Source organism: Scatophagus argus, chromosome 8 (genome assembly GCF_020382885.2).
Source record: "Scatophagus argus isolate fScaArg1 chromosome 8, fScaArg1.pri, whole genome shotgun sequence".
Classification (NCBI taxonomy): Eukaryota; Metazoa; Chordata; class Actinopteri; family Scatophagidae; genus Scatophagus; species Scatophagus argus.
Genome location: NC_058500.1, coordinates 16,565,167 through 16,592,656, shown reverse-complemented (window position 1 = coordinate 16,592,656; position 27,490 = coordinate 16,565,167). Strand labels below are relative to the sequence as shown.

The window sequence follows — 27,490 nt, the reverse complement described above, 5'->3', positions numbered from 1 at the left end:
TCATTCTGGAGGGCCTGTGTGAACAAGATTAAAGAGCAGAAGGATTTTCAGACTAGCAGGCACCACTGTAACCCTTCTTCATCAGTTTATTTGGACATTATTGTGTGTCTGTTAGGGGAGTGTTTCTAAAAAAACGTATGACTAGATATATGTGGATTAAGTTTAACAGTCAGATCTTGTTGATATATAGTTGTTTTGGCTGTGGTCTTAGGCTGGTATTTTTTCACTCTTCACATTCTGGACACTGTTAAAGAAAAATCCCATGCTTTCATAAATTTCAAATTTCAAAAATATATACGCTCTATGTTTTGTGGAAGGGATTTGAATCAGTGGGTGGATACACAAACTACATGAGTAGGCAAGGTGGCTCCTCCTCAAGAGGTGGCTGAGAGATCTAGACAGTGAATGAAGAGAGGGAACAGCTTTAGTGACAATAAAACATTATTTTCCATACTTCAGCACACCAAGACATTTTGGACAATACTATGCTTCCAACTTTGTGGCAACAGTTTGAAGGCCCTTTTCTATTCTAGCATGACTGTGTCCCAGTGCACAAAGCAAAGCTCCATAAAGACATGGTTGGATGAGTTTGGTGTGGAAGAGCTTGACTGGCTCACATGGAGCCCTGACCTCAACCCCACTGAACACCTTTGAGGTGAACCGGAACAGAGACTGTGAACCAGGACTTCATCAGTGTCTGACCTCACAAATGCTGTACTGCATGAATTCCTACAGAAACACTCCAAAATGTTGTGGAAAGGCTTCCCACAAGCTGTTATAGCTGCAAAGCTGTCTATGTATTTCTAATACAATATCATTTAAGTCCCTGTTGGTGTAATGATCAGGTGCCCCAATACTTTTGTCTATATAGCGTATATTGAAAGGACACTCTGATATTAATATGTCATTTACATACATAAAGAAATATATGAAACAGTTTATATTGCTATTCAATCAACTGCACCACACACTACAGACTCAGAGACACCTGGGTGTGATGACGACAGACTATTGGCTGAATGCTGTCTGTTTATGTATCAGCAGGTGTGTTGTGATCCAGTTTGGCCAGTGCCTGACGCCTAAGGCGGGTTCAACTGCATGACGTCACTCACTGCAGCAATGTCAGGGCCCAAAATCTTGGCTGATGTGAATGAGGAGATCATAATGAAGAAAAGTGGCTTAGAGAGAGAGACTAAGAGCCAGTCAGAGTGCGAAGATGCGTTGCTTTAGGCCTCGGAGCAGCAGGGCAGCAGATGATAAGACAGCTGCAGTGGTGGAGCAGCGCCAGGCGAGTCAGCAAGTGAGCAGACATGTCAGGGAAGATGGGGAGACAGGAGCTCAGCAGGGCTCTAAATATCAACTCAGCAGGTAGTTCATCTCTGACACACACACACACACACACAGCCTTATTTCCATCACTTTTGGGGACATTATATAAGGTTACATTCATTTCCTGGTGGTTCAACCACCACCTAAGCATGACAGTAAACATTACTTGCCTAATCCTAACTCTTAACTAACCCTCAACCTAACCTTACAGCAAGTCTTCACCCTAATATTTAATGATTTACATTGTAGGGACATTTTGTAAGGTCATAATTAAGGTGTTGCCTCACAGCGACTGTGTAAACACATTTTTGTCTCCACAACTACAGAAATATGCGTACACACACACACACACAACCAGTGATGCTGAACAAACAGGCGACGAGTTTACTCCACAAAATTTGTGTTTTTTGAAAAGCTAAAGTCATTGGAAGAATGCTATTTTTGTAAAATGTTTTGTTTTGATATCAGTATCAGAGTGTCCTTTCAATATACTGTATACTACATGTCATATATGCTGTTCAACACAAGGGTAAGCTCTGACACTACACATTTCACAGCAACAGTGTCCTTTTGAGTGAAGTGCCAAGTGTAGAGCTCCTACTCTGTTCCTAATGTTGATGAACTGTCAGAGTTGCAGTTGTAAAGTCCCTCACACGGTTAAGCTCTAACTCAAACTGTTTGTAGAAGAAGTCACCCAAAGAAGCAAACAGTTCATCCTGTTAAGAATGGGGATTGTTAATGATGTCAAGATGTCTATTCTCTTGCTTCCTCTTGCCCTCATAGCCCCCCCCCCGCCCCCACACACACACAAACACACACACACACACACACACACACACACACACACACACACACACACACACACACACACACACACACACACACACACACACACACACACACACACACACACACACATTGTACTCAGACACTCCTTACTGTCTGATTCACATGGTTAGTTGGATCTCAAAATGCATTCCTTCTGTGTTTGTGAAAGCAGATTAGATTCTAACTGGAAAGACTGGTTTAATCCACACATGAAAGAATAGGAAACAGCTGATGTACATGACAGCATACTGTGCTGTCAGTTATGGTGATGCAGTATGTTGTCATCAGATAGACATATCAACTCTCCACAGCAGACGTTCACCTGATGAGTCACTATCCAGGATCTAACCATAGATTCTTTTCACAGATATTGTTTCAACAAACAATTTGTCACACATCAAAGCCTTGCTTCAACTAAATATCAACTCATTTGACTGAGCACATTATGTAACTAGTATATTATATATATGTCAGAAATAATTTCTGAACGATATGTCTGCTTCCCACTCAAAATTGTGTAAAAAATAAAAAATAAATAAATAAATAAAAAATTTGCATTTCCAACAGGATGCCAAAAGTCTTATGACCCAAGATGCTAGTTATAGTGTAGTAAGGACATTTACAGTCATGCTAACTAATATTCTTTTATCTGCAGGATCATGCGGCCAGACGACGCCAACATTGTGGGCAACGTCCACGGCGGCATAATCCTCAAGATGATTGAGGAAGCTGGATGCATTGTTGGCACACGACACTGCAACACACAGAATGGGGTAAGAAACCAGAACTACATCCTGACCCTTTTATTATCCCACCGTGGGTCCATAGAGATTACAAGAGAGGAGAGGAGACTCCTTATGTTGTTGTAAGGTTCTTTTGTAGTAACAAAATATGTGAAGTCAAAGATTTGTCTTGTTTTCGTCTTTCAACACAGGAATGAACAGACTAACGTATAATCTATGTAATAGTACAGTGCAGAAATTGTCTGCATAGTAAATTAAATGTGAATTGTATTGCAGATATTATCACGATTTTCATTAATATGGAAAATATGAAAAAATAGGAAAAAGTGAAATGTAGGCAAATGAAGAACTTGAAAGGGAAACATGATTTTTTTTTTTTTGCTGCTTCTTTCTCTAGAATCTGTTTAGTGTTTCAGAACACTACTTCAGAGAACATCAACTGTTTCAGTTTTTCCAGCGTTAAAAATAGTTGATTTCTTTAATCTGAGACAGAGGTCTTCCAGATATGAGAGGCACGGCACACAGTTCCACAGTTCATCTTGTTTATTGAGAGGGAATAGCAGATTTGAAGTGTCGTTATGCAGTAATCTTGTTTTTATTCAGTATTGCCTCACCAGTCTTGGTTCTACCTTTCACCTGGTGAACTTTAACCGACTTTTGATTTGAATCATTCTCACCTGCTTGTGCTGCTGTCCTATATTTCACTGATAAGACATAAAGACAAACACATTTGTCACACACAGTGTGTTTCCTTTTGCATATTCTACAGCAGTATAATCAATATTGTAGCGCTTTTCGTGACAAGGTTACAAAGTGTTTCACACAGACATGTTGAACTACTGTAAAAAAGAATGAAAGCAGTACATTCTTGAAGTGATGTAAAACATTAAAATCAGGTGAAATTCAGAAGTGACCTTTAAGCTCATACCAGTCAGAGATACCCTCACAATCAGTCAGACTTTATTTTTTATCACACCTTTCACAGTAAATAAAACAGTAAAAATCAAATTTCGGAATACCATCATATAAGAGAAATGAAATTTAAAAATAAATAAATAAAATTGTGCCAGGATAATTTTGTTCTGGTGCTTGCTATTAACCTATGTTGAAGCATTTAAAATTTCTGACCGCTCAAGTTGACACATAAAGAACTAATTCACCTTAAATGTTTTGAACAATTGTTTCATTAAGTACACTTCTTCATAAGCAATCATCATAATCAAGTACTGACTGGCACATCTGTGCTCAACGTTCCTACTCTTATTTACACTGATTGCAAAAGTTGCACATATTTTCTGTGTGTGTTTTGTATTTATCTTTTGTAGACATCATGGTTCCTAAAAACTGATCAACATCTCTGTAGTGTGGAGACATGACGGTCAAATGTTTATGTCTCTTCTCCTGGCTTTTAATTAAAGGTGTAAAAATGCCCAATTAAAATTAAGTGATTTTAGTCCAGATTAAAACATCTAATAAATCACTGAATTGCCATGAGGTTTTGTACAGTCTTTTATATTTCCCCAGTGATGTCTCTGGATGATTTTGGTTGTCACCTGAATTTCCTCTGTCACCACCATGAAGTTGGTTATGAGTAAAATGGTTCTCTAGAATCGATTGCAATGGCATTTGGTGCAGATATTCATGGTCTGCAGAAGATGAATCTCAGTGACTTTGGGTGATACTCTAACTTTTCACTTGGCACCCTCAACAGGTTACAAATGAAATTATTGGATAATAAAATGCTAATGCAAATGCCAATTACAGGCCTGTAATGTCAGAGCATTTGATTTAGTGATAACTGTCAAGATTTTAAGAGATTTTCTAGAAAAATAACAAAAAATATTTTTAAAACAGCTTACCAACCCTAAGTCAGTCATAGCACATAGTCTGCCCTACATAATCCGTACTCTAATCCACATTCAAAGCAAGTCAGACTAGATCTTACATCTAAATATGAAATGATCTCATTTACTTAGAAATACAGCTTTTGTAGAGCTACTGTTGTAGAAATCATTAGTTCCAGTGGGCCTAAATATTTTCAATGGGTATTAAGTTTAAATTTGTTATTAGATTTTTATTTGCCCTGCAACCACATTACACCGGTAGTGGATTCACACCAATGACTGATTTCCTTTTGGAACAAACAGAAGCTTGTTAATGTTGATTGTTTCCTTAAAGGCGTGTTTTTCTTTCTTAAATGTGTGTTTGATATTTGTTTTGGGTTTGCTGTCTCCTCTGCAGGACCGCTGTTTGGCAGCTCTGGTTCGGGTGGAAAAGACGGAGTTCCTGTCCCCTGCGTTCATTGGCGAGGTCGCCCACGTCTCTGCTGAGATCACTTACGCCTCCAAGCACTCCCTGGAGGTGCAGGTCAAAGTCTTGACCGAGAACATCCTCACAGGTGATTTGGTTTGATGCTTGACACTTTTACAACAGGCTCATACACATAGTAACATTCAGGCTCTCTCTAACTCTTCAGTAGTATGTTTAAGTAAATTTTGTTCAAGGCAAACATCATAATGCATGATGATGTTGATGTATAATGCTGGTTAGAATTTTAATGAGACTTTGCTTTGTTCTGTTTGAATCTGCCTGCTCACCTGTGCAGCACTGTTCACCTTTAGCCTCATTTTCACCCCCATCACTGCAGAATAGCAAAAAGAATGACAGATATTCAGGTGCATGGGTGTTCACAGACATACACAGACTCAGTGATATAATGAATGAACAACAAGAACTGAAGAAGAAAAAAAAAACCCTCCAGCATTGAGATCCCAAACTGATTTGAAATTTGATTTTCTTAAGGTGAAATCTTCACTGTAGCTGCTGAGCTAAAAGCAATAACATACACCTTATCTGAAGTGGGCAGACAAGCTCGAATGAATGTACATTCTCTGCTAGATGAGATCAACAAGAACTCAAAAAATCTACCTCATTGTTTACCTGCCTGTTATGTGGAAGCTTGCGTCACCCACAATAGAGTGTAGATCTGATTTGTACCAACAGCACAGCACAATGGATTACCTGCAAAAGTGCAAAACTTGCTCAAAATCTTAAGCTTTTCATAAAAGTGAATATTCATGTCAATAATCATATTTATGCCTTCACAGTGACCAGTACTTGTTTCATTGTTTACAGACAAGATAGCTGAACTGCTTAGACATTTTGTCAGTGCTGCATTGTGCTGTAAGTGTTTTCTGCTGTAAACAATGCCTCAGGCTTTGATGGCAATGGTTGAAAAACCTCAAGGCTGCACTTTCTCTGTATGGCGTATATCAGTTTCAACAGTACAAAGGTGCACGTTTCTGTATGTATTTTTGAATTATAATTTGTTGACAGACAACATCATTTGATACAGAGGCTTGCGTAATCCTAACCCTAAGGCAAGTGTTCACCCTAATATTTAATGATTTACGTTGGGGGAACTTGCATTTTGTCCCCATAAGTAAGACAGGTCCTCACAATGTGACTGTGTAAACCCATTCTTGTCCCCACAACTACAGGAATACCCCCCCCCCCCCACTCACATGCACAAATATTGAATGAAATCTAGAAAGTCTCAACCCTGAGGTTCACTGCATTCAGTCTTTCATGCTGAAACACGGAGTACATTTGCTGTAAAAGTGCTGCAATCATTAATCTAACTCTTATTGTCACTGTACACCATAGATTTTTCATTTTTATTTTAAGTTAACTAATCACTTTATCTATTATCCCATTGTCATTTCTTTGTGTTTCTGGTCAGAGGTTTTTAAATTAAGGAAAGTGTGCTTGCCAGGAGAAAAACAAACCCTCCTGTAATGTTCTGCTGTTTGTTCAGAAGAGGGCAGCACATAATAAGCAACACAGCCCCGAGACACATGGAAGATTAAACAAAGCTTTTATGAGGTGCTGCATTACAAGCTGTGACAGGGGAACAGAAACTAGAGCTCTTGGTTTCCAGTTTTAGAAGATTTACCAAGTGATGCAGTCTGTAATACTGAGATATGTGCACATTTAATGTGTGCTGTGTACGCATAAAAGCATGCACATGCATATACTGCATGTATGAAGGCTTACACGCGTGCACGCACACACACACGTGCACCCATGCATACACACGCATGCACACACACTGCCCAGAGTCCCTTGAGTAAAGACACAGGGAGGATCACATTGGGCTGACCTAGCATTATCTCTGAACCTTTAAATGCTAGTGGCAGCAGCGATGCCCGTAACAACTAAATGTAATGTGCTGACCGTACAGTAACTGCATGAAATGAAGACACACAATATATCACAGTAGTGCTGGTTGTAAATGAATATCAGTAACATAGAGTTTCTAAGTAATAAAAGAAACTTCACTTTGCATTTTTTAATGAATTTAGTAGTTTGAAGACACTGTAGCATGAGTGAGAAAGAGTAAGAGAGACAGAGAAAGATGCAGAGTATGGGAGAAAAATGGAGTGAGACAGATGTGAGGAGAGAGACAGACAGACATATCGATGGGCAAGAAGACAGCAGAGAAGAGCAAGAAAGAGTGAGAGTAGGAAAGAGATAGAAAGAAGGATGAAGGAAATGAGGTGTGAGAAACAAAAGAAGTATCCCCTAGACAGCCGTTGCCCTAGCAACAAGCTTGTACTGGTTGGTTGGCTGGTTGCTGGGCTGGAAGCTGGTTGACGGAGGCGGAGGCAGAGATATGAGATGACAGGTGGAGAGCAGTGTACGAGCATACAGGCGTCTGCACGGGCAACCCAATACAATACATGGCCTGTCAAGAAGGACCCTGAAGATGGGAGATCAGGAAGAACGAACACTCTCAGTGCGCTGTTTGGCTTGGTGTACTGTATATTGCAGGATAATATAATATAGAAGACATATTTGCTCCTTTGTGTCTTTTGGAAGCATATTTTAACAGTTTTTTTTTTTACTAATTTAGCATAAGTAAAATACAAACCTCAGCTCCACATTTCATGAATATGTTTTAGCATCAGAAAATGAACATTTTCAGTGCTGTGCATATATGAACTAAAAAATTGTGCGGTCTAAAGGTAGGTTTAGTGTCAGGGCTGTGTACTTTTCTGTATATGTCATCCCGATTCACAGTATGTAACAGCATATATTAACCATTACCTCAAGCTAGGAATGAATGAATGAATGAATGAATTAGAATGACAGTTTATAATAAGGATTATTTTCCAGTACTGTGTAGTAGAAAAGTTTATGTCCTGATATGAGAAATACAAGCAGCCTCAACATTAAAAGAAGAGTGAGCAGAGAGGCAGCCACTCAACCTACTAGGACACACTGTAGCTAAAGGAAGTAGGCCTCATTCGTGTAAGTGTATGGGTGTGTGTTGGAGTTGACATCACAGTTAATCATCTAAACGTCTGGATGCCTGTGTGTTTTAATGGATTTATTTTTATGCAACCCTCAAAGAAAATGTCAGTATGTGAGGCCGTGTAAATAAATGACTGCATGCATGTTTTGGTTTATGTGCATGTACAGATGATTTGTGCAGAGGCCCACTCATATGTCAAAAACTGTGGGAAAAGTCACGTTAGATATGTGTGTTTCTCTTTGCATCTTGCAGTTAGATGCGTAAGTTGATGTATGTTTATTTGCATGGAGCACACATGTGACACAGTATGTATATGCACAGCGAGTGTGCACGTACATACTGTATACGTGTGTGTGTGTGTGCATGTGAGATTTCATCAGTGTTTGGCCCTTTAAAAGGTTCCTGCGGGGCCGAGGGGGAAGAGAAGATAACGGGAGCAGACATTATTTGCTTCTGTCATGTCGGCTTAGCGTCAGGCCTCACACACTGTGGCCCAGTCAGACACAGATGCCAAGTGGATGTACCTGCACACATGCTCCTACAAGAAGCACACACATACCCAAGATAGACCGTCACACACATGCAACTTGTGCGCATAGAGTCTGATAAGCACATGCTGACACATTCTGCATAGAAAAAGTCACACACCTACTCATTCTCACACCCACACAGACGCACAGTGTGCATACACACTTCCCTTCTTTCTAAAAGAAGTCTCATACTGAGGCACGAGTGGCAGGCTTTTAATGATTCCTGGCTAAATTTTTTTGCCAGGCAAGAAACTGAAGGATGACATGAACTGAAACACAGAAGAAGGGATGTTAGTGTTTGGTTGTAGACTTGCAGACTTGGTTTCTGTTAATATTTTTGTATGCATTAAAGAGTCTGTGCAGTTTGTGCAGCACTGCATGCTTTTGCAGCTTTGCCTATGTGTAAACGTGCATACCCCTTATACTTTACTGCAACAGTATTTATAATACGTTCTGCATGTATCTTAGTATTTATGCATTCATGTTTGTTCCATTTGTGTGCATGCATGGGTGTGAGATTGTGTGCATGTGTGCATGTGTGTGTGCGTGTGTGTGTGTGTGTGTGTTGGGAGGAAGAAAGGATCCAGGTTCCACAGTCAGTCAGGCAGCATCTCGTCAGGCAGGCCTCAGTCATGGCCCCCCAGGGGAAAGCTGCCTACTGTGGGCACGAGCCGTGATGATTGTCCCTGCTGGGGGGATTGCACATGCGCACTCACATACACACATGCGCACTCACACATAGACCCACACACATGGGCACGCACAGATTTGCATATTCCCATGTTTGTGCAAATATGCATGAAGATACCCGTACATACCGAGAAAACTGCACATGTAAACTCTACATGCACTCTCATACACAAATTGTAAACTACACAATCACACTCACACACGCATAGCTTCTACATGACTGTGCACGCATGCTGACATACAGTCACACACACACACACACACACACACACACAGTCACAAAGCTCTGTAGTTACACTTGGGACAAATACACACATACACAAAAGTCCAACAGAGGTAATAATGCTTGTATTGCATGCACACTCAGACACATATTTGTATAATCACAGCATACACAGATTGTTCCCCCTCACCACGCACACACACAAACACACACACACACACACACACACACACACACACACACACACACTTGCATAGACTGAGCTGAGAACATTGCATTGTGGGTTGAGGCTTAAGCATCCTGGTGGGTCACAGAACTGTGTGAACAGAAAGAGTGCTATATTAACATACACATACACAAATGCAAGTGCACTGTTTTGGGTTTATGTTAAGCTCACTGCACACAACTTTGTCACTTTTATGATGTCTGATGTATCAAATCTAATTTGAACATCTTAATTTAAACACACACAGATATGCATGGATAGGATATACTGTTACATAAAATCTTAATATTGTGTCCATGTCTAAGTCCTGAATTGACTTGAATAAAAGATGTAAAAACAAACTACTTTAAGACCTTTAACATTAAGTATGAGGCTGGCTTGACTTTTGGAGCACAGAAGAATTTCTTGAGGGCATAACTGAGATCCGTAACAGGACAGAAAACTGTGGAATGGCTTTTTCTTTTACAGACAGATGAGTTTTCTCGAAGAAGAGATGCTCAGAATAACAATATTACGTCACAGTACGTCTGGAGCAGTAGAAATATACTGTAATGCTTAAACTGAACATTGGTTATACCTTTTCTGTCAAAATGCTTCATCCCAAAGCTCTACTCGTGGCATGATTACATCTATTCCTCACATCCCACAGTGGGGCTATAGTGTAGTTAAATGTAATGGAGCCTTGGCTCAGCGCAATGGAAAATCTGTGGTTTTCATCATAGAGATCAAGCACTAAGAATGACCCTCACTGCACTGTCTCTGAGTCTGGAAAAGGCCGTTCAGCGAGGAGAGAGGAAAACAAGGAAGGTTTTTCTGCTCAGAGGAAGAATGAAGAGTAGTGGGCAATGGGTGCAAGGGGAGCAAAGGGGTGAACGAGTAAGATACAGCAATAAATCAAGTGAAACTGCTTGAGGTGAAAGAAATGGATGGGCGGAACAAGAAAGAAATTGGGGAGAAAGAGAGAATAAAAGAGAAGGGGAACAAGATGAGAGATGACAGTTTTTGGGATGGTGCAGACTGGGACCTTAAGAACAGAAAATGTGCATTTAGGAAATTTTAAGAATGGTATGAAGTAATGATTGATGCCTTAAACTTAGATTAAAGGGGATTGGATGATGCGTAAGTAGTGCTGGAGGGATGTTTCCACACTTAAGCACCCATGTGAATACTCAAATCAGTGCCATAAAAGGCTCTTATTTATAATTAAAAATGACAGAGCAGAGTGTTTGGGAATTCTGCTGCCTATCAAACAGTTAAAAAGCTCAGTCTGCCTGTGTGCCCGCTCCATAACAGCTACTGGTGCTGTATGATATGCTGGATTTTGGTCTTGAAAGTTGAAAGTTTTGGGCTAGACACACCATGATGGATGGATTTTGGTTTGCATTGTTTTTGCTCGTGACACGGCAGATGGCCACACTCTGAGGCTGCGTCTTCCATTGTTGCTATGCTTACATCAGTATGTTTTATTACTGCTTATGCTAAATCGTGTTCTGTTTGCTGTTGTTATGTGACTCTGTAAAATCATCCAAGTGATGTTAGTTTGTCTGCTGTGCAATATCCTTCCACACACAGTCATGCAGTTGTCCTCTTGCATATTGGTGCGCTCACTGCACTGCTGCACCAATAGTCAGGTGCCATTTGTCTCAGCTGTCATTGTAGCTGCTAGTGTGTCCCTTTACCTTCATGGAGCTCCTTGTTCTAAAACTGCAACCAAATAGACTTGGAAAACCACATTGTGCCATCATGTGTGGAAATTCGAGTGAGCAAAAGAAGCCAAAGCCTTCTTATTCACTAATTCATTAATGCTAACTAAGTATGCCAGCTGTCCCTGCTGCTATCTGAGAACCCTCCTTTGCGACTGAATTCACTTCCTTCTAATCACACAGAATCCAGCACAAAAAGGAACCCATTCCTCAGTATTGATCACATTTTACAATTCAAACAAAACAAATTAAATGGAGATAGATATTCGATATTTAATAGTGAGCTGGATGTTTTGGCTGTAGTCTGTTATATGTGCCGCTCTTGTAGACGTGCTGTGAGGTTAGTTGGGTGCAGTCCAGGCAAGGACATGGTCAAACATTGACATTGTCTTCAATTGATGCAGAGGGATTTGAAATTCAAAGCCAGTTCCCTGGTTACATTCTGGTCATAAAGGTCATCAGTCGGACCGGGAATGGTTCTTAGCCAGCCGGTTCATTCCAGCACTTTACCCTCCGTCCCTCTCCTCCTCCTCATCCTCCTCCTTGTCCTCCCTCCATCCTAAACACAGTTCACTTGAAAGGTCCAGCAGGAGCTAATAATAGACTGGAGTCACTCAGTCTTGGTAGAGTCAAGGATATGTAAATATGCCTCCTATGGGCAACTTCCTGGTTGCTGGCATGGGTGGGAGCCAATGAGAGGAGGAGGATAGAAGCGCGGTCGACATGGCAACGCGGCCTGGCTGTCAGCATGGTTTTAATTCGGGTGTAGAATGCAAATGTTATTCCCCAAGAGTCGCCTGCCATAAGCCGCTGCTCCCACTCTCTTCTCATAGCTTCACATTTCCTTCTGCAAAGTCTCAGTCTGGCTTTACAGTGGATAACAGTGCACACTGTGGTGTCACAGTTCTTCATTTTCACCAAGTTTTTAACTTACAGATGACCTATTTTTATGTCCACGTAGATGCAGTGCACACTTATACAGCTACATGTGTCTGTACATCTAAGACAAGCAAGTACAATAAAAATATGGGCAAAGGAACAATTAAAGCAGCACACAGCAATTCCACAGCAATAAATAAATCAATCTGAATGTAAGCACCATCGGTCCAAATGAAACACATTAACCCACTGAGTTCATCAGATGGTGAAGCCACATGTAATAACCATTAACGTGTCAAGACTGTGATTTCATCTGACCCTGCTGTCCCTGTGCTCTCTTTAATCTGCTAGTCTCCCTTGTCTTGTGTGCCATAACCACACAACCTCAAAATAGACCCCCCCCCCCCCCCACCACCACCACCCTGTTAGTGAATTAAGAGGAAAAGTGTAGGCAGAATAGAACAGATATCTCTATGGCAACCTCTCCGTCTGATTGCTATGAGATGTGATTTCCACGAGTTTTATCTTCTGTTCTTCTGCTTCTTAACTTTCTGTAGGAAGGCAGAGCTCTGCTTTACATGGAAGTACAGGGAAATATCAGACACTGTATTTATTTACAGGAAGACTTGTGCATGTTTCAGTGATGAACTACTCAAATAACTGTACATTATTTTAAAAGGAGTACCAGACCGTTTCAACAATGAGCACTATTTGCATTATCAGTAAATGGCCCCTTTTCCCCAAAGGATTGGCTTAGACATGACTATGGCTGCCACTAATGATTATTTCCTTGATTAATTAGTCATTTACTCCATAAAATGTCAATAAATTGTGAAAGTTTCTCATCACAGTTTCCCAGTACTCAAAGTGACATCTTCAGACTGCTGCTTTTCTCCAGCAAACAGCCCAAAGCCCAAAGACTCTTGATTTACTATCATAAAACAGCAAATCCGTATGTTCAAGAAGCTGAAGCCATTTGACGTTTTTGTTTGAAAAATGAAATCAGTTGATAAAGTTTCTCAGTTAATTTTCTAATTAGTCAACTAATTGATTAACTGACTAATCATGGCAGCTCTAGAAATGACCTGTAGAAATTACTCAGGATTTCAGTAGTTTTATTCAGTGCTTATGCAATCAAACTAATCACTGATCCATAGCTGTCATAAACAACATGATTAACACCCAATATGTTATGGCCATATTGTGATAGATGGTGCACTGAAATGATAATTTTGTCAGAAGACTGACAAAAACTCAGTGAATATTTGTTCATGAGGGAGATGACTATGTGCATCCATTTTATAATTACACGAAAAATGCAAAAAGTTCAGGATTTAGGCTTTATGCTAACTTTGTACTAACTGAGGAGTTGGGTTTAGCCAATGTGAGCGCGTGTTGTTCTGAAGAGACAAGACTGATTGTCTCTGAACAAAGACCGTGTTTGTTTTTGGTTCCTTTGTTTGCAGAAAAAAGACTAATCTTCAGGCAGCGCCTCTAGATTTGTTAAAAACTGGATGAGCTTTTATTGGGGTGGTAATAAAAGCGTCTGTTTTGACAACAGCTATTTCAAAAGTGTTTGCTCCATTGTTGTTTTAAGAACGTGTCAAAACTTCTTGCTTGTCGATCAATAGTCACGAAACTCAGTGTCAGTTTATATGGTGGAAGAAAGCTTTAAAATTCCTGACTGACATTTTCCTCAGTGGAAAAATTCAACCTTTTCTCTTTGACTGCAGGTGCCAAAAAGCTGGCCAACAAAGCAGCGCTGTGGTACGTCCCCTGTTCTCTGCAGAATGTCGACAAGATCATGGAGGTGCCGCCCATCAAGGTACATGGAAACTTGGTTGCTCTGACCTTCATGGTCTGAAGTTTGGCATTTCACCTGTCAGCTTCTCTCTGTCTCTATCTGGCTCTGTCCCTCCCCATCAGAAATGACAGAGGAGAGGGAATCCATGAGAGAGGCCATCTGGTCAAGATAAAAATATTCACATTTAACAGTATAATAAGTACATTTCATGTGCTTTGTTTGAGCTGAATGTCAATTTGATAAAAAAAAAACTCTCTGCTTACACTGTGTGCATGAATACAGGGACAGGTATATCTGTGCATATGTTCATTAGGACTGCAGTGAACATTTACATTTGCTGTTGATTCCTTTGTTGATCACTTTGTTCCTTAATCTGTTAGCTGTTGTGTTCATAAAATGTCAGAAAATGTTGATTACTTCTTTCCAAAGCTCAAGGTGACTTTTTAAAATTATCTCGTTTTGTCCACAAACCAAAGACAATCAGTTTATTGCCATACTAAAGTACTAAAGAAACCAGAAAACATTAAAAGAATATGGATATTTATTTTCTAAGAAAAGAAAATTCAAAACAATTTATTGATTATCAAAATATTTAGCTGTTAATTTAATAGTTGACAACTAATCAGTTAATCATTCTAATGTTCATATTGTATCTGTCTGTAGTACATCAGTTCAGAGCAGGAGGAGGAGGGCAGAAAGCGCTACGAGGCTCAGAAGATGGAAAGACTTGAGACCAAAGCGAGGACTGAAGAGGTGGTGTCACCTCCACCCAACCCAGGTAATACAGCCAACATATGCATAACAGAAATCTGAGGTGCAGATAATGTCCTTCCCCCAATGTGGATTAAGAGATGGTGCAAATACCAGCTGATGTTCTTTCTGATGTCTGTTATTGATGCTAATATTTTAACTGAAAATGTCATTATGGTGCCTGCAAATACGTTAACACCTCCAGTTAACACCGAGACACTGCACAGATCTGTTTGAGCTCAAATGACTAAGTTTTTCTAATATCAGGAGAGCATTGACGTAACACAGAGCGCCATGTTCTATCCAAAGCTAATCTTCTTCTCTGATTGTTGTTAAAAATGCCTAAATGGTTTGGAAATTCATACAAATGAGATTTTTCTGAGAACAAACAATTATTTATGTTGACCTACTGTTGTTAAATACAGAGGTAAAATACAGGGTTTCTTGATGAATGCATTCATAGCAACGCTGATGACTGTTTCTCTTATTTTGTCATGCTTACTCAACCGCAGAGGATCTACCAAAAGGTATGTTAGCTTGACTGGCAGGCTACATGTCATACAGGAGCATACGGGAGCAAATTAGCATTTTTTTCACATTTCTATTGTTGTGGGTGTGTGTTTGTTTGCATTGCAGAGCAACACACAGTTGGCTTCAGCCAGTCCAGCCTGATCCATTTGGTGGGCCCTTCTGACTGCACACTACACAACTACGTTCATGGAGGTGATTCTTTCTTCCTTTCTTCCTTTTCCAGATTGTATGTCAGCAGGTCATTAAGTGGATGATTGAATTTCTGTCTTAATACCAAAAAGCTGTAAAGTCGGTTCCATAACATCTATCTGTAACATGTAGCTGAGACAAAGGAATCTTCAGGACATCAAAGTGTGTTCTACCTGCAATGTGAGACGGGTTATTTTACAGTAACACAGTCAAACCCTTGAAGAACTCACACCCAGCTAGCTCATTGTTTTGGTGCTTCTACCACAGGCTGTCTGGTGTACTCTCACAGTTTCCTTTTCAGCTGTAGGCAGTTGTTATGAGAAAACAAGCTCAGAGAAGCTGAAGCTGAAGGGCCACTGAATACTTGACAGCTGCAAGCTCATGTTCTGTCCGTTCCTGCTGGATGTGAAAGTTGCTAACCGATTAACACATGGGAAGTATCTCAGGGCTGTTGCTGTGTTTGTACTCGTATGTTGTCAACTCTGGACTCGGAGTGACATCACATCCATTAAAAACCGAGAGGAATGCGTTCTATTTGCCACAACACAAGACAGCTCATTTGCAACGTTATTCAGACATTGTGTTTATATTGACTGGTTACAAGCAGCACCAGTTGATAAACAACACATTACGCAGTATTTCACGCCTAACCAGACCACAGCTATTTGCCTATATATAAGACAGCATTGTGTATACGGCTTACTAAATTGGACACAAAAAAGACAAAAGCACTAAAAACATGCAAAACCACAGCTTTTATTTACAGTCGATGCTCTGTGCAGCCATCTTGGTTTGTGAACCCGGTTTCCTCTGAGGACGACCAAGTTGACGAGTTGGAATTCCGGGTGGCGTTCCTTTTGTCACCTCTGGCTTCAGAAGTCAGAAAACAACTTGGAAAGTGACTTACGAGTTCAAATCGAACGCAGCATGTGATTCTGAGAGCATGTTTTTTTAGTTTTTTAGTTTTTATGCCCCCTGGTGGTAGTAAGTCAGCTATGAATGGTGAACAAAGTGCTCCAATGCAAGAGGAGATACGATGCGAGACGAATCTAAGAAACTCAAAACGCACTGAAGTGTAGACCGGAGAACATAAATTTATTTGATACTCTTAGTATTCAGATTGGTGCACATGCTACTGCTTTCTGTTATTTTTTACAGACTATATTTATTTTAAATATTTTATTTATTATATTCAAAGTTCAAATGTACAACTGCACTGTGACTGATCAAGTATTAATAGCCGCTGACAAGCTGCTTCAGAGTTCAGTGTTTCCAAATGGCCCACTGCCACTGAGATTCCAGTATGTGTCAGATTTCCTTGTCATTCTCACACGTGAAACAAGAAGAACTCATGTACAGCATCAGGTTGTTTGGTATTCAAGGCAGGGATAGATGTGACAATCCATGGCCTCGGTACAGTATGGAAGTCCTGCAGAGAAGAGGATCAAACAAAGACACCTACAGCAGAGAACAAACAGAAAGGAGCTGAACGACACAGACAGCTGGGTGGAGGGAGAGACATAAAGGGGAGGAGATGAAGAAATATATTTCATTCATGTCACAGTCACATATACAGTCTATTCATGTATGTTTACTATATCCACCTTATTCCGTCTATTCTGCTCTACACCAGAAAGGTTTTTCTCAGTCTTTTAACCTTTTGCATAGGATGTTCTGTGGCAGCACTGCAGAGGCACAGAAGAAGAAATACTGCTTAACATAATCCAAAGTGAAACGTCCTTCAGAGACAGTTTTATGGATTTTTGCATTTTTGTTCTCCTAAATGAATTCATGAAGGATGTAAAAGTAAAAATGTGTGTCAGTTTCTGTAATGTCTCATAGTTTTTGGAGTAATTACTTGTAGTGAGTGATTGTTGTGTGTGTGTGTGCGTGCGTTTGTGCGAGTGTGCGTGTACTGTGTACTGCGTTGGTGAAGTAACTGCTTGGCTTGCTGTACTTATGTGTTACTTGCAATGACAGCACTCTGTGCTGTTATGAGCATGGCAGTAATGGTCAAGAACCGAATGACAAGGACGAGGCAGGAAATAGAACAACAAATGGAAAATAGAGAAATAAATGGGAAAGTTATGGTGCTGCTGCTGTTCCAGTGCTGCGCTCTGCTGACAAACTAGATGACTAAGGGGCTTAAATTGTCCCTCTGTGTCTTGACCTTGTTAAAATTTCCAACCAGAACTATTCAATCATCTTTAAGTAGAAAGACTAGTTTTATCATTAGGATGCACATATTCACACAGCCCTTTAGTTGAACCACATATATATATAAGATAAGATAAGATAAGATAAGAACTTTATTGATCCCGCAGGAAATTGTTGTGCCAGGGTTGCAATACAAAGAAACATACAAAAGTAGCAAGTAATTTTTCACATAAAATATAAAAATAACAGAGTAATATATTAAAAAAAATAACAGGGTACTATAAAAAATAACAGAGTATATACATGAGGTTTAGATAGATAACGGCAGATAAGGTGCAGAATGGCAACGGATAAAGTGTGGATACAATCTTAAAGTGTTGTAGTATTGTAGTGCAGGATAAATTGTTTTTGTCCTATGTGGAGAAAGGGGATCAGTTGAAGAGTGTGATAGCCACATGGAGGAAGGACTTCCTGTGGCATTCTGTGGAGCACCTCAGTGGTCTCAGTTTACGACTGAAGGTGCTGCAGTGGGATTCCAGTGTGGCATGCAGGGTGTGTGACTTGTTGTTTAGGATCCTCTGCTTAGACACCTATGCCAGAGACTGCACTTCCACTCCCAGGATAGAGCCAGCTCTCCTGATGAGCTTATCGAGCCTGTTGGCATCAGCTGTCTTCACCCTGCTGCCCCAGCACACCGCAGCGTAGAAAATGACACTGGAGACCACTGAGTGGTAAAACATCTGCAGCATTGTCCTGCAGACATTAAAAGACCTGAGTCTCCTCAGGAGGAAAAAGCGACTCTGCCCTTTCTTGTAGAGGGCATTGGTGTTGACTGTCCAGTCCAGTTTATTGTCTATGTGGACCCCTAGATACGTGTAGCAGTCCACAATGTCCACCTCAGTACCCCTGATGTTGATAGGGTTGTGGGGGGTACTCATCTTCCTGAAGTCCACCCGCAGCTCTTTAGTTTATATATATATTCCTCTCTGGTGTGTTTCTTCCTCAAGCTCGGGTTCTCTACCAGAGGCCTGGGAGTTTGAGGGTTCTGTGCAGCAGTATCTCAACTGTTCCTAGGACTGTGCTCTTCTGGACAGAGACCACCGATGTTGTGCCTGGAATCTGCTGAAGCCGCTCTTCCAGCCTTCCACTGGCACCCCTGTTGCTTTTACTTGCCACATCTTGCCTGGTATTTCATGGCACCTCATGTTCCTTCTTCTTGATGTTGCTGTCTCTTGGGATTGATGCATCCATCACCACTGCCTTCTTCTGGTGTTTGTCAACCACCACAGTGTCAGCCTGGCTTGTGATCACCATTTTCATCAATATATTATACATGTCTCTGGGCCCTTTCTTCTAGCTGGATTTAATCCAGATACCTAAAAACAAAATTTATGAAGTACTTTTGAAAAATGACACAGCACACAACAAACAGTACAGAAAGCAGCAAACTAAGATTAAAAGCTAGATAAACAATTTAATGAGTGTACATCCAGATTTGATGATTTAGCCAACTGAACCAAAAAACTGGTCATCTTATGTTCCAAGAGACATAAGAAAGCAAACCCTCAATGGAAACCTTCCTGGCTGCATCTGTAACAAATGCAACATTTTATCAGCACTAAACAGACGCTTTTTATCAGTTGAGGTATATTGTTTCTGGCAAGATATCTCTGTCTCATGCTGCCATTTATATTGAGGTCAGCTATGTAAAGAGGCCATCAGAGAGACACCAGATAGTAAGGAAGAGCAGAAGAGAGATGTCGACTTAGAAGGAGAGGCAATGAAAAGGAGACAGGACAGGACAGGATGGGAGGAGGAGGAAGGAGCAGGGCGGGACAGGTAAGTGCTGCACATGTCATGGCTGCCTTTCTAATTTGGTGAATTCGCAGAGAAATCTGTCCAATTAAAAACCAAATGTGGAACAAGCATGAGGGCCATTTAGTGCATACAAACACACTGCTGCTCTGGCTCCCTTTACGTGCCATTGCTCATTAGGCAATGTTCCCTGTTGTTCGCTGCTGCTGCTTTCACTACATTTATTTTGTTTACATAACGGTCAGGTCAGGCAGCCAGCGTGCTCTCTCTCTCTCTCTCTCTCTCTCTCTCTCTCTCTCTCTCTCTCTCTCTCTCTCACTCGCTGTGTCTTACTCTCTCTTGCTCCCTCATTCTTAATCTACTTTAGTTGAAGAAAAGCGCACTGACTTCCACATGACAATGCCAGGCTATTAATTTACTGTATGTCTTCCCTTTCATGGTGTGGAAATGTGATGTACTTAGTTTTAAGACGTGGATGCATGTTCAGATTATGAATGGACACAGTGAATGCATATGCGCTGTGCCAACGATTCTTTACTTCCTGTTTAAAACATCATCACATCTCATTAAATACTTCTCATCACTACTCATTGACCAGTCATCGACTGACAGCAGATGTAATATCAGAGCGAGAATGTGATATCATATCCATCCACTCAGAGACTTGATGATTGTTACTGATGCTAAAACAAGCTAATACAACTGTGTCAATGGAATACCATCTATGTGGTCAGGAGGGATGTGACAGTTGTTCTGGATCCCATTCTGTGTTGTGCGGGCATCCCATTACTTCCCATGGAAGTAAGAACAGGTGTGCAGTTAGATGTGGCATTCAGGAAAGGAGGGAAAGTCTGGCGAAAAAGGGGAGAAAGGCATTGAATGTGTCTCAAGATGTAGGAATGTGGCTGGAGGGACAGAGAGACAGACCGTGATGCATTCTTTATTTCTCTTACTTTCCTTTTCTCTGTTGCTTATTCTGTACCATGTGCCCACTTGTCCTCATTATCTCATGCACTCTCTTCCTTCTCTCCCTACTCGCTCCCTTCCTTCCTCCGTGTTCTAAGGAAGCGTACCACCTGTTTCCATGGAAACAGCAGTTGATTGCCACAGGTGGACAGCACTCAGGTCTTATTAAAACAAATAGACCAACAAATGAAAAATTACTTCATAAAATGTCATAAAATGTTTTGATCGGTCCAGTCTTTTTTTGTTTTCATCTGTGCACAAAAAATAACTGGCTTAGCTGTGAATGTGTGTGTTAAGCTTTATTTGTGTGTGTGTGTGTGTGTGTGTGTGTGTGTGTGTGTGTGTATGTGAGAGAGAGAGAGAAAGAGAGAGAGAGAGAGAGAGATGGATGGATGTGTGCCTATAAGGTGTTTGGTGTGCATAGATTCCATGCAGGATGAGTGTGTGTGTGTGTGTGTGTGTGTGTGTGTGTATGGGAGACAGAGCCTGAGTGCAGGAACACATTCATCATTGTGGCCCTATATTATGTGTCCTCTGCTCTGATCTGTGCTCAGTGGGTATATAAACATGTCACTGCCTGAGACACAGGAATTCAGAGAGACATGGATATGTCCACTGGAGCTTGTGTGATCGACCTTTCTGGGGTGTGTGGAGGGTGTGTGTTTGTGTGTGTGTGCGTGTGTGTGTGTGTATTGCTTCCACTACATCTACCGCTATCCTCTCTCTCCTCCAAAGTTAACATTGGTTTGGAAATAAAGTACTTTTATTTTCTAAATCAAGTCTTCAAATATCAAGACATCCAGGTGGGTCTTTCTACCCTGTTAAATTGAATATTAATTGACAGATTGACAGATCTGTTGTCTGTAACTGTCACTGCACTGTACTAAGCTGAGCTGAAGAACGAGGCAGTGCACGTTCGTGTGTTTTGATTGAGTGGCTTTGTAAGATGCCTGAAGGCATGGGGCGGGATTTTTTTTTTTTCTCAGCTGGATAAAATCTAGCTTACTCTTGCTGGTTTCTCCAATGTTACCAGCTGGAGCTGTACCTACCTCTAGTATACACCTACGTTTACAGTATATTGTCATGGCATATGGTGCAGAGGCCTGGCTGACGAACAACAGATATCAGGGCTTAAAAGATACCTCCAGATATACCTATAAATATATATCGTCAAACGTTGAAGTGTGGCTGTTGAACTGCACAATCTGGTTTATTGCTCATACACGAGTATTGATGTCAAGTTTGCTTTAAAGCAGCTTGCTAAACATAACCTTATCTATGGCATCAGTTTTTTCCTCGGCCCATAACGTGAATATGGTGTATAGAAAGTGTGGAATCATACTTTCATTTTTTTTCTTTTTCGAATTAATGAAATGGCCCTGATTTGACTCCAGTATTTTTATACACTCAGAGCCTCTCCAGTCTAAATTTTGACAATTGGAAGGCAAGAGGAGACTTTTAGAGACAATTTTTGAAAAGGGGTGGTGACTTTACCTGCTACCAGTTTTACCTACTAACTATATATAATTATATATAACTATAACATGCTGACATTAGCCAGACACAAAATGGACCTAATATTTTAGTGGTGAAATGAACATCACCCGGTTAAGAAGAGAATGGAAATCAACCATACATATTACTATTATGAAGGCTAAGATCATTTAATCTGAAAGTCCTTTATCTGACAGAATTTCCATTACAGGAATTACATATATTATATGATTTTCCCTGGCCTGTGGAGTGCATTGAATTGATATTTTAACAGTAACCACAATAGTGTTCAATTTGCAGAACTTAAGACCACACACAAATTTGTTTAGTACAACTCAACACAGCTGGAATGGTAAAATAAGAGACAAAAAATGCAGCCTATAGGACTTTCTTAGGGGATGTGGGTGGATTGCTGCTCGCCAGTAATACTAACAGGAGCTGTTTCTATAGTAACAGCTCATTAGAAGTCAGTTTGTGCCGTTTGATACTGTCCATGATTAAAGCACTTGTTGGGGAGGGGATGAGAAGGACAGAAAGAGATAGGGTATTGTCAGTAGTGAGAAAAGGTGAGCAAAAACAGGAAAGAGAGGGAAGAAATATAAACACAAAGATGAAAGGAGAAAGTTTCACAAGGGATACGAGAATATGTGAACGAGGCAGAGGTTACACATGCTTTGCTGTTAATATCTGTTGATATCCACACTCTCTCCTCCTTACATCAGTGGGTGTCTTGTGCAGTGTGCTTTGTCTGAGCTGGTTCTAATTAAAAGGGCTTGAAGTTAGTGGACAGAGTTGATGGGCAATGAGACCTGCCTGGAAGACTACCTTTATTGTTGTCATCCCTGTTGCTGATGAATGGCATTATGCGTGAAGATTTGGGGAAATCGTCAGAAGGAATCTAATCACAGATGTATTCCGCCCCGAGGCCAACTGGGCTGCACTAGGGACTTGGTTACTAATTGCCCTTTTTTCCCCATTTGGAGTGAGCTGTCTTTCCTTTTCATACACAGCAACTCCGAAACCCCACTCCTCCCCCCACCTTTCGAGTTCCCACCCTACGGCGAAGGGAGAGTCATAGTGTGCCATGTCACCCTGTGAATGTGTAACACCATGCCCAGGGCTGTCTTGGCCTTGCTTGTCCTCATTTGCAGTCTCACATTGCCACACTTCAGCCTTTTACATTGCCTGTACAAGAGGAGTTGCATTAGTAGTTCCACTGATGGAAGTGATTAGTAAAGACAAGCATCTTTGGTACTTAAAGACAGTGCAGTCCTCTGCTTGGTTTGGCTCAACATTTTAATACGTGCCCTGCATCTGCAAGATGAATATAGCACATGAAACATGGGGGCAGTATATAAGCAAGGTCAGAAACAGTACTGAAAAGAAACTAATAGAGCTTTCCCACAGTTATTTGCATGTATGGGATATCACTCCAATTTTAACAACCTTAACGATATTTCAGTTAGAGTTTTATCGTCTTTAGTTTTATTGATACAGAATCAGATGGTGTCAAGACAGTTGTGTCAGGTGTTGGCTATGAACAATGTGTCTCTTATCTCCCTCCTGGTAGATGTACCTTATAATGTTTCAGGTGCACACAAAGTATGAGAGTAAGCCTATGAGCAGTGCTGCTGCCATTGCAGACGCCTGTTTACACAAAAGTGTTGTTGGAAAGCGACTATGTAAAAGCTCTTAACTAAGTACTTACAGGTGAAGACAATTAAAATGCTATTTAGAAGGGTTATTTGTCAGCAGATGTCTTGTATGTGCAGTATGTTTACATTACATATTGCATTTTGTGTATAAATAACAAGGAAAAACAAGGAAAGTTTTTCCAAATGTGACAACTCCATAACAAACAGCCTGACATATAATTGCTTTCTAAAGTTGTTATAGCTATTGTTGACAAACAGTTGTGTGTATGGTCACCTCATGAAAATCAGTCTTTTGTTCTTCTAGATCTGGTTTGTGCCAACTCATTAGAAAAATGTTTGTCTCTTAAACTACTATATGTTTCACTTTCTATGCCAGTTTGGGACTTGAGCCAAGGAGTCTGTGGATCACATCTACCTTTGTCCTTCATTTCCTCTTAAGCTCTTAATGAAATGATAATATTCCCCTGAAATGAAGAGATATCTATCTATACTTGTACAGTCATTTTGCTACCGCCAATGGGGAATGCTAATGAACCATTTTGGGGAATGAAAGTGAAGCTTTCTCCCACAAAGTGACAACTGTGCAGTGAGGAAAGGTAAGCAACAAAATTCCAACAATTTAGATAATGTAGACCTTTATCAATGACATGCGTTACTGCCTGCTAGCGCTATACCATCAGAACTACTAACTAGCTAAACAGCAGTGGCTTCAAACACCCACACTTTCTACTACTTATAGCTCTTCATAGACTGTGGGAAGTCTCCCAGGGCATGAACATGAGCAAACTGGGGTAATCATTTCCCATATTCCCATCAGCCTTGTTTTCTCAAGGCATCTGGAGAGCTGCTAATGCTGGAGAGCAGGAGATCAATGGAAGCCATGGAAGCCCACTCTCGCTCCTTTGCTCCATCTCAAAATCCCTCAGAAATACACTGTCCAGTCCACAAATAACCACATCCTTAGTCCATTTCTATTTTTGCTTTTCTGACAAAGATACAGAGTTCATGTCATGTCATATAATGATACTCTTGACTGCTCCAGTCTAGCCATGTAGCACATTAGCATTCACTTCATACCATAGCGTGTTGAGCAGGGCTTTTTCTCCGTCCCTTATGATTGCTTTATTTACTCCAAAATGACCTAAAGATAATTTAATTCTGATGAGAGCCCTCATGCTATTACAGATAAAAAGAATGAAAACGGCATCTAATTTTTACTATGTGATATTTGCAAATGTAAGATCAAATAGGATGAAATGTCAAAAACGCAGGGTCAGTTGTTTCAAGTATAAATATCAGTGGATGCATGACTGATGTTCCCAGAACTGCGTTTTTGCACCACAGCTGTGAGGTTAAGACAGAAAACAGATGGAAAAAAGGTCACAGTAATACATTGTTTAGTATAGTTCACATGTCTCAGATTATCTGACTGAAAGCTACTTTTAGATTTAATTTGAAATTGTCACTTGTTGTTGTGTCATGACAAAATTCATAGTCTTAAAATGTACTTTTCTCCTCATATTATCAGCTTTTAAGTTGTTACAGAGAAAATGTTAGCAAACTTGAGATTTTTTTTTACACATCCAACAGATACAGTGCAACATTAACATTAATTTGGATTTGTGTGTCTGTCCACCAAGCAAATGTGAGTCCAATATTCACTCTCTTTTAGCTGTGTTTTGGTGTCTATCAACTCCTGAGGGAAATGTCTGACTCTAATGCTGCTAAAAGTTGCCTTGTGTTCACCACTCATTTTTCTGTCTGTCATTTGGTGCTGAGAAAATAGGAGATGGACACAGTGCTGATAATGGTCTGACTGAACCAAGACAACTGGCTAAAATTTGCTATAAAGTTCTGTAGAGTTGAGAGGAAGCACAGAGTTGGCTGATAACTCCTGTCACATATAGATAATCACATTGATTATTGCTAATTTAAGTCATACTTAGCTTATTGTCAATGTTTTGAAGTCAACGCAGTTTAAATATAACTTTAAATAATTGTGTCATTGAGTTGTGAAACAATTTCAGGCAGGAGTAACTATAACAAGTTCAAGCAGCATGCCTTTAAATGTAATCAAAATGCTTAGACTCAGTTTAGTGTAGTTCATTGTTTATGTTCAACTTCATCATCTTGTCAGGTCATGATCCATCTCCATTAAGTATTGCATGCTCAGACACGACCATTTAGGGCTTTGAATAGCAGCAGCCTGCTGTGCCTTTTACTCAGGGGAAATTTTCAATCTTAGGTGAGATCCCATCAATTTTCACAACATAGCAGAGATGCAGGGGAAAAAACATGATGGGTTTTGGAAAATACCTCACAACAAGCTTTAGGAAGGGAGTGATATATTTCCTTGCTCACACACATACTTTAAGTTTGAGATGCTGTTGTCACCTCTCTGACTATTGGTCACATCATCATCCTTAATCAGAGAGCGATTTTGATGGTTATGCTTCCCCGATCAACAGGGTTTTGGTTTGGAGCCTTTCATCTCACATCAAAGTCAGAGCTTAATTCAATTTCTCTAGCATAGAGTCAGTTTCTATTTTGAAACATCCTGTTGCCTTTTTCATTTTTGTCTTTCTTACCCCTGGATGAGCCTGGACAAAAAAAACATGAGTTTTCTTTCCAAAACAAACCTTTGTATACATCACTATTATCAGCAAAATGAAGTGGAAGTGATGCTCCAGCCATTTGGGATAAGACGATGTCAAAGTAATGGCATGTTTAATTCTTAATCAACTCAGTGGGCCCACTTTTACAGTGAATGCTGCATTTGGGAGCAAGCAGCACATTCTGTTTGTACTCCCACACATTTGGCTGTCATAAATAGAGCCACACAGTGCAGATGGTAGGAGCCTTTTGGAGCCAAACCAGCCATCAGCAAGAAGAATTATTGATTTTCTGTAGCATGGGAGGTACAAAAAAGCAACTCAGGGGGAGTGACTGGGGCAACTGGAGTGTCTAGTGAACATTTGAATGTCTTTAAATGAGCATGCGTTCACAAACATACGCACATCGCACATGCACGCACATTTTCGCACAGATGAGAAACAGATGCCACCCTCTTCCTCTCTTTTCTCGTCTCAAACCCACCCACTCCATCCGAGATGCTCCACTTTCTGCGAGAAACCCACAAACAACTGTTTCCTTCACACGACATGAGCTACAAAGGCTGTATGTATGGCACACACCGAGAAAAAAACTCTGTAAACTCTGCTGCTGTATAAATAATGGGCTTCAAGCCCTACTGTAATCTGCAGCTTTGATTTTAGGCTTAAAGTGTTTCTTTGCTCTTCAGCTCATTTGCAAGCTTTTAGTGTGTCAATTGGCAAAGTGTTCCATAAACTTTTTAAAGATGGATTATTTGATCTGTGCTCATATTTTAACAATGACATTGCACCCAAAGTGTATCTATTCATTTTCACATTCTCACTTACTGTAGGATTGAAAGATGGCTTTCATCTCTCCAACAGAAAAGCTTGGATTCATTTCATTCACAGTGAATTCATATCGTGATAAGTTTTTATGACAGTATAAATTGTCAAATAACCATTAAAATCTAGAAAGAAGGCCTTAATAATATGCAGTAACTAACTTCAGATGCAGGGCATGTGCTTCAGACCTCATCTGCTGAGAATCCTTCCCAGGACTCTCCTGC

The 27,490-nt window shown here is 40.4% G+C and overlaps 1 protein-coding gene across 4 annotated transcripts in view; it reads left to right on the top strand.

The window, feature by feature from the left end:
- Positions 1 to 27,490, top strand: part of acot7 (acyl-CoA thioesterase 7) — a 50,173-nt gene that overhangs the window by 3,994 nt on the left and 18,689 nt on the right. Inside the window, exons 1-7 of one of the 4 annotated variants that reach the window (XM_046397184.1) lie at positions 1,061 to 1,368; positions 2,813 to 2,930; positions 5,142 to 5,298; positions 14,202 to 14,293; positions 14,936 to 15,050; positions 15,535 to 15,549; positions 15,659 to 15,745. In XM_046397184.1, the coding sequence (XP_046253140.1) occupies positions 1,217 to 1,368; positions 2,813 to 2,930; positions 5,142 to 5,298; positions 14,202 to 14,293; positions 14,936 to 15,050; positions 15,535 to 15,549; positions 15,659 to 15,745 (736 nt within the window). In that variant the 5' untranslated portion in view covers positions 1,061 to 1,216. Of the gene's footprint in view, positions 1 to 1,054; positions 1,369 to 2,812; positions 2,931 to 5,141; positions 5,299 to 14,201; positions 14,294 to 14,935; positions 15,051 to 15,534; positions 15,550 to 15,658; positions 15,746 to 27,490 lie in introns of those variants that run through there. The other 3 variants (XM_046397186.1, XM_046397185.1, XM_046397187.1) reach the window with 3 other exon arrangements.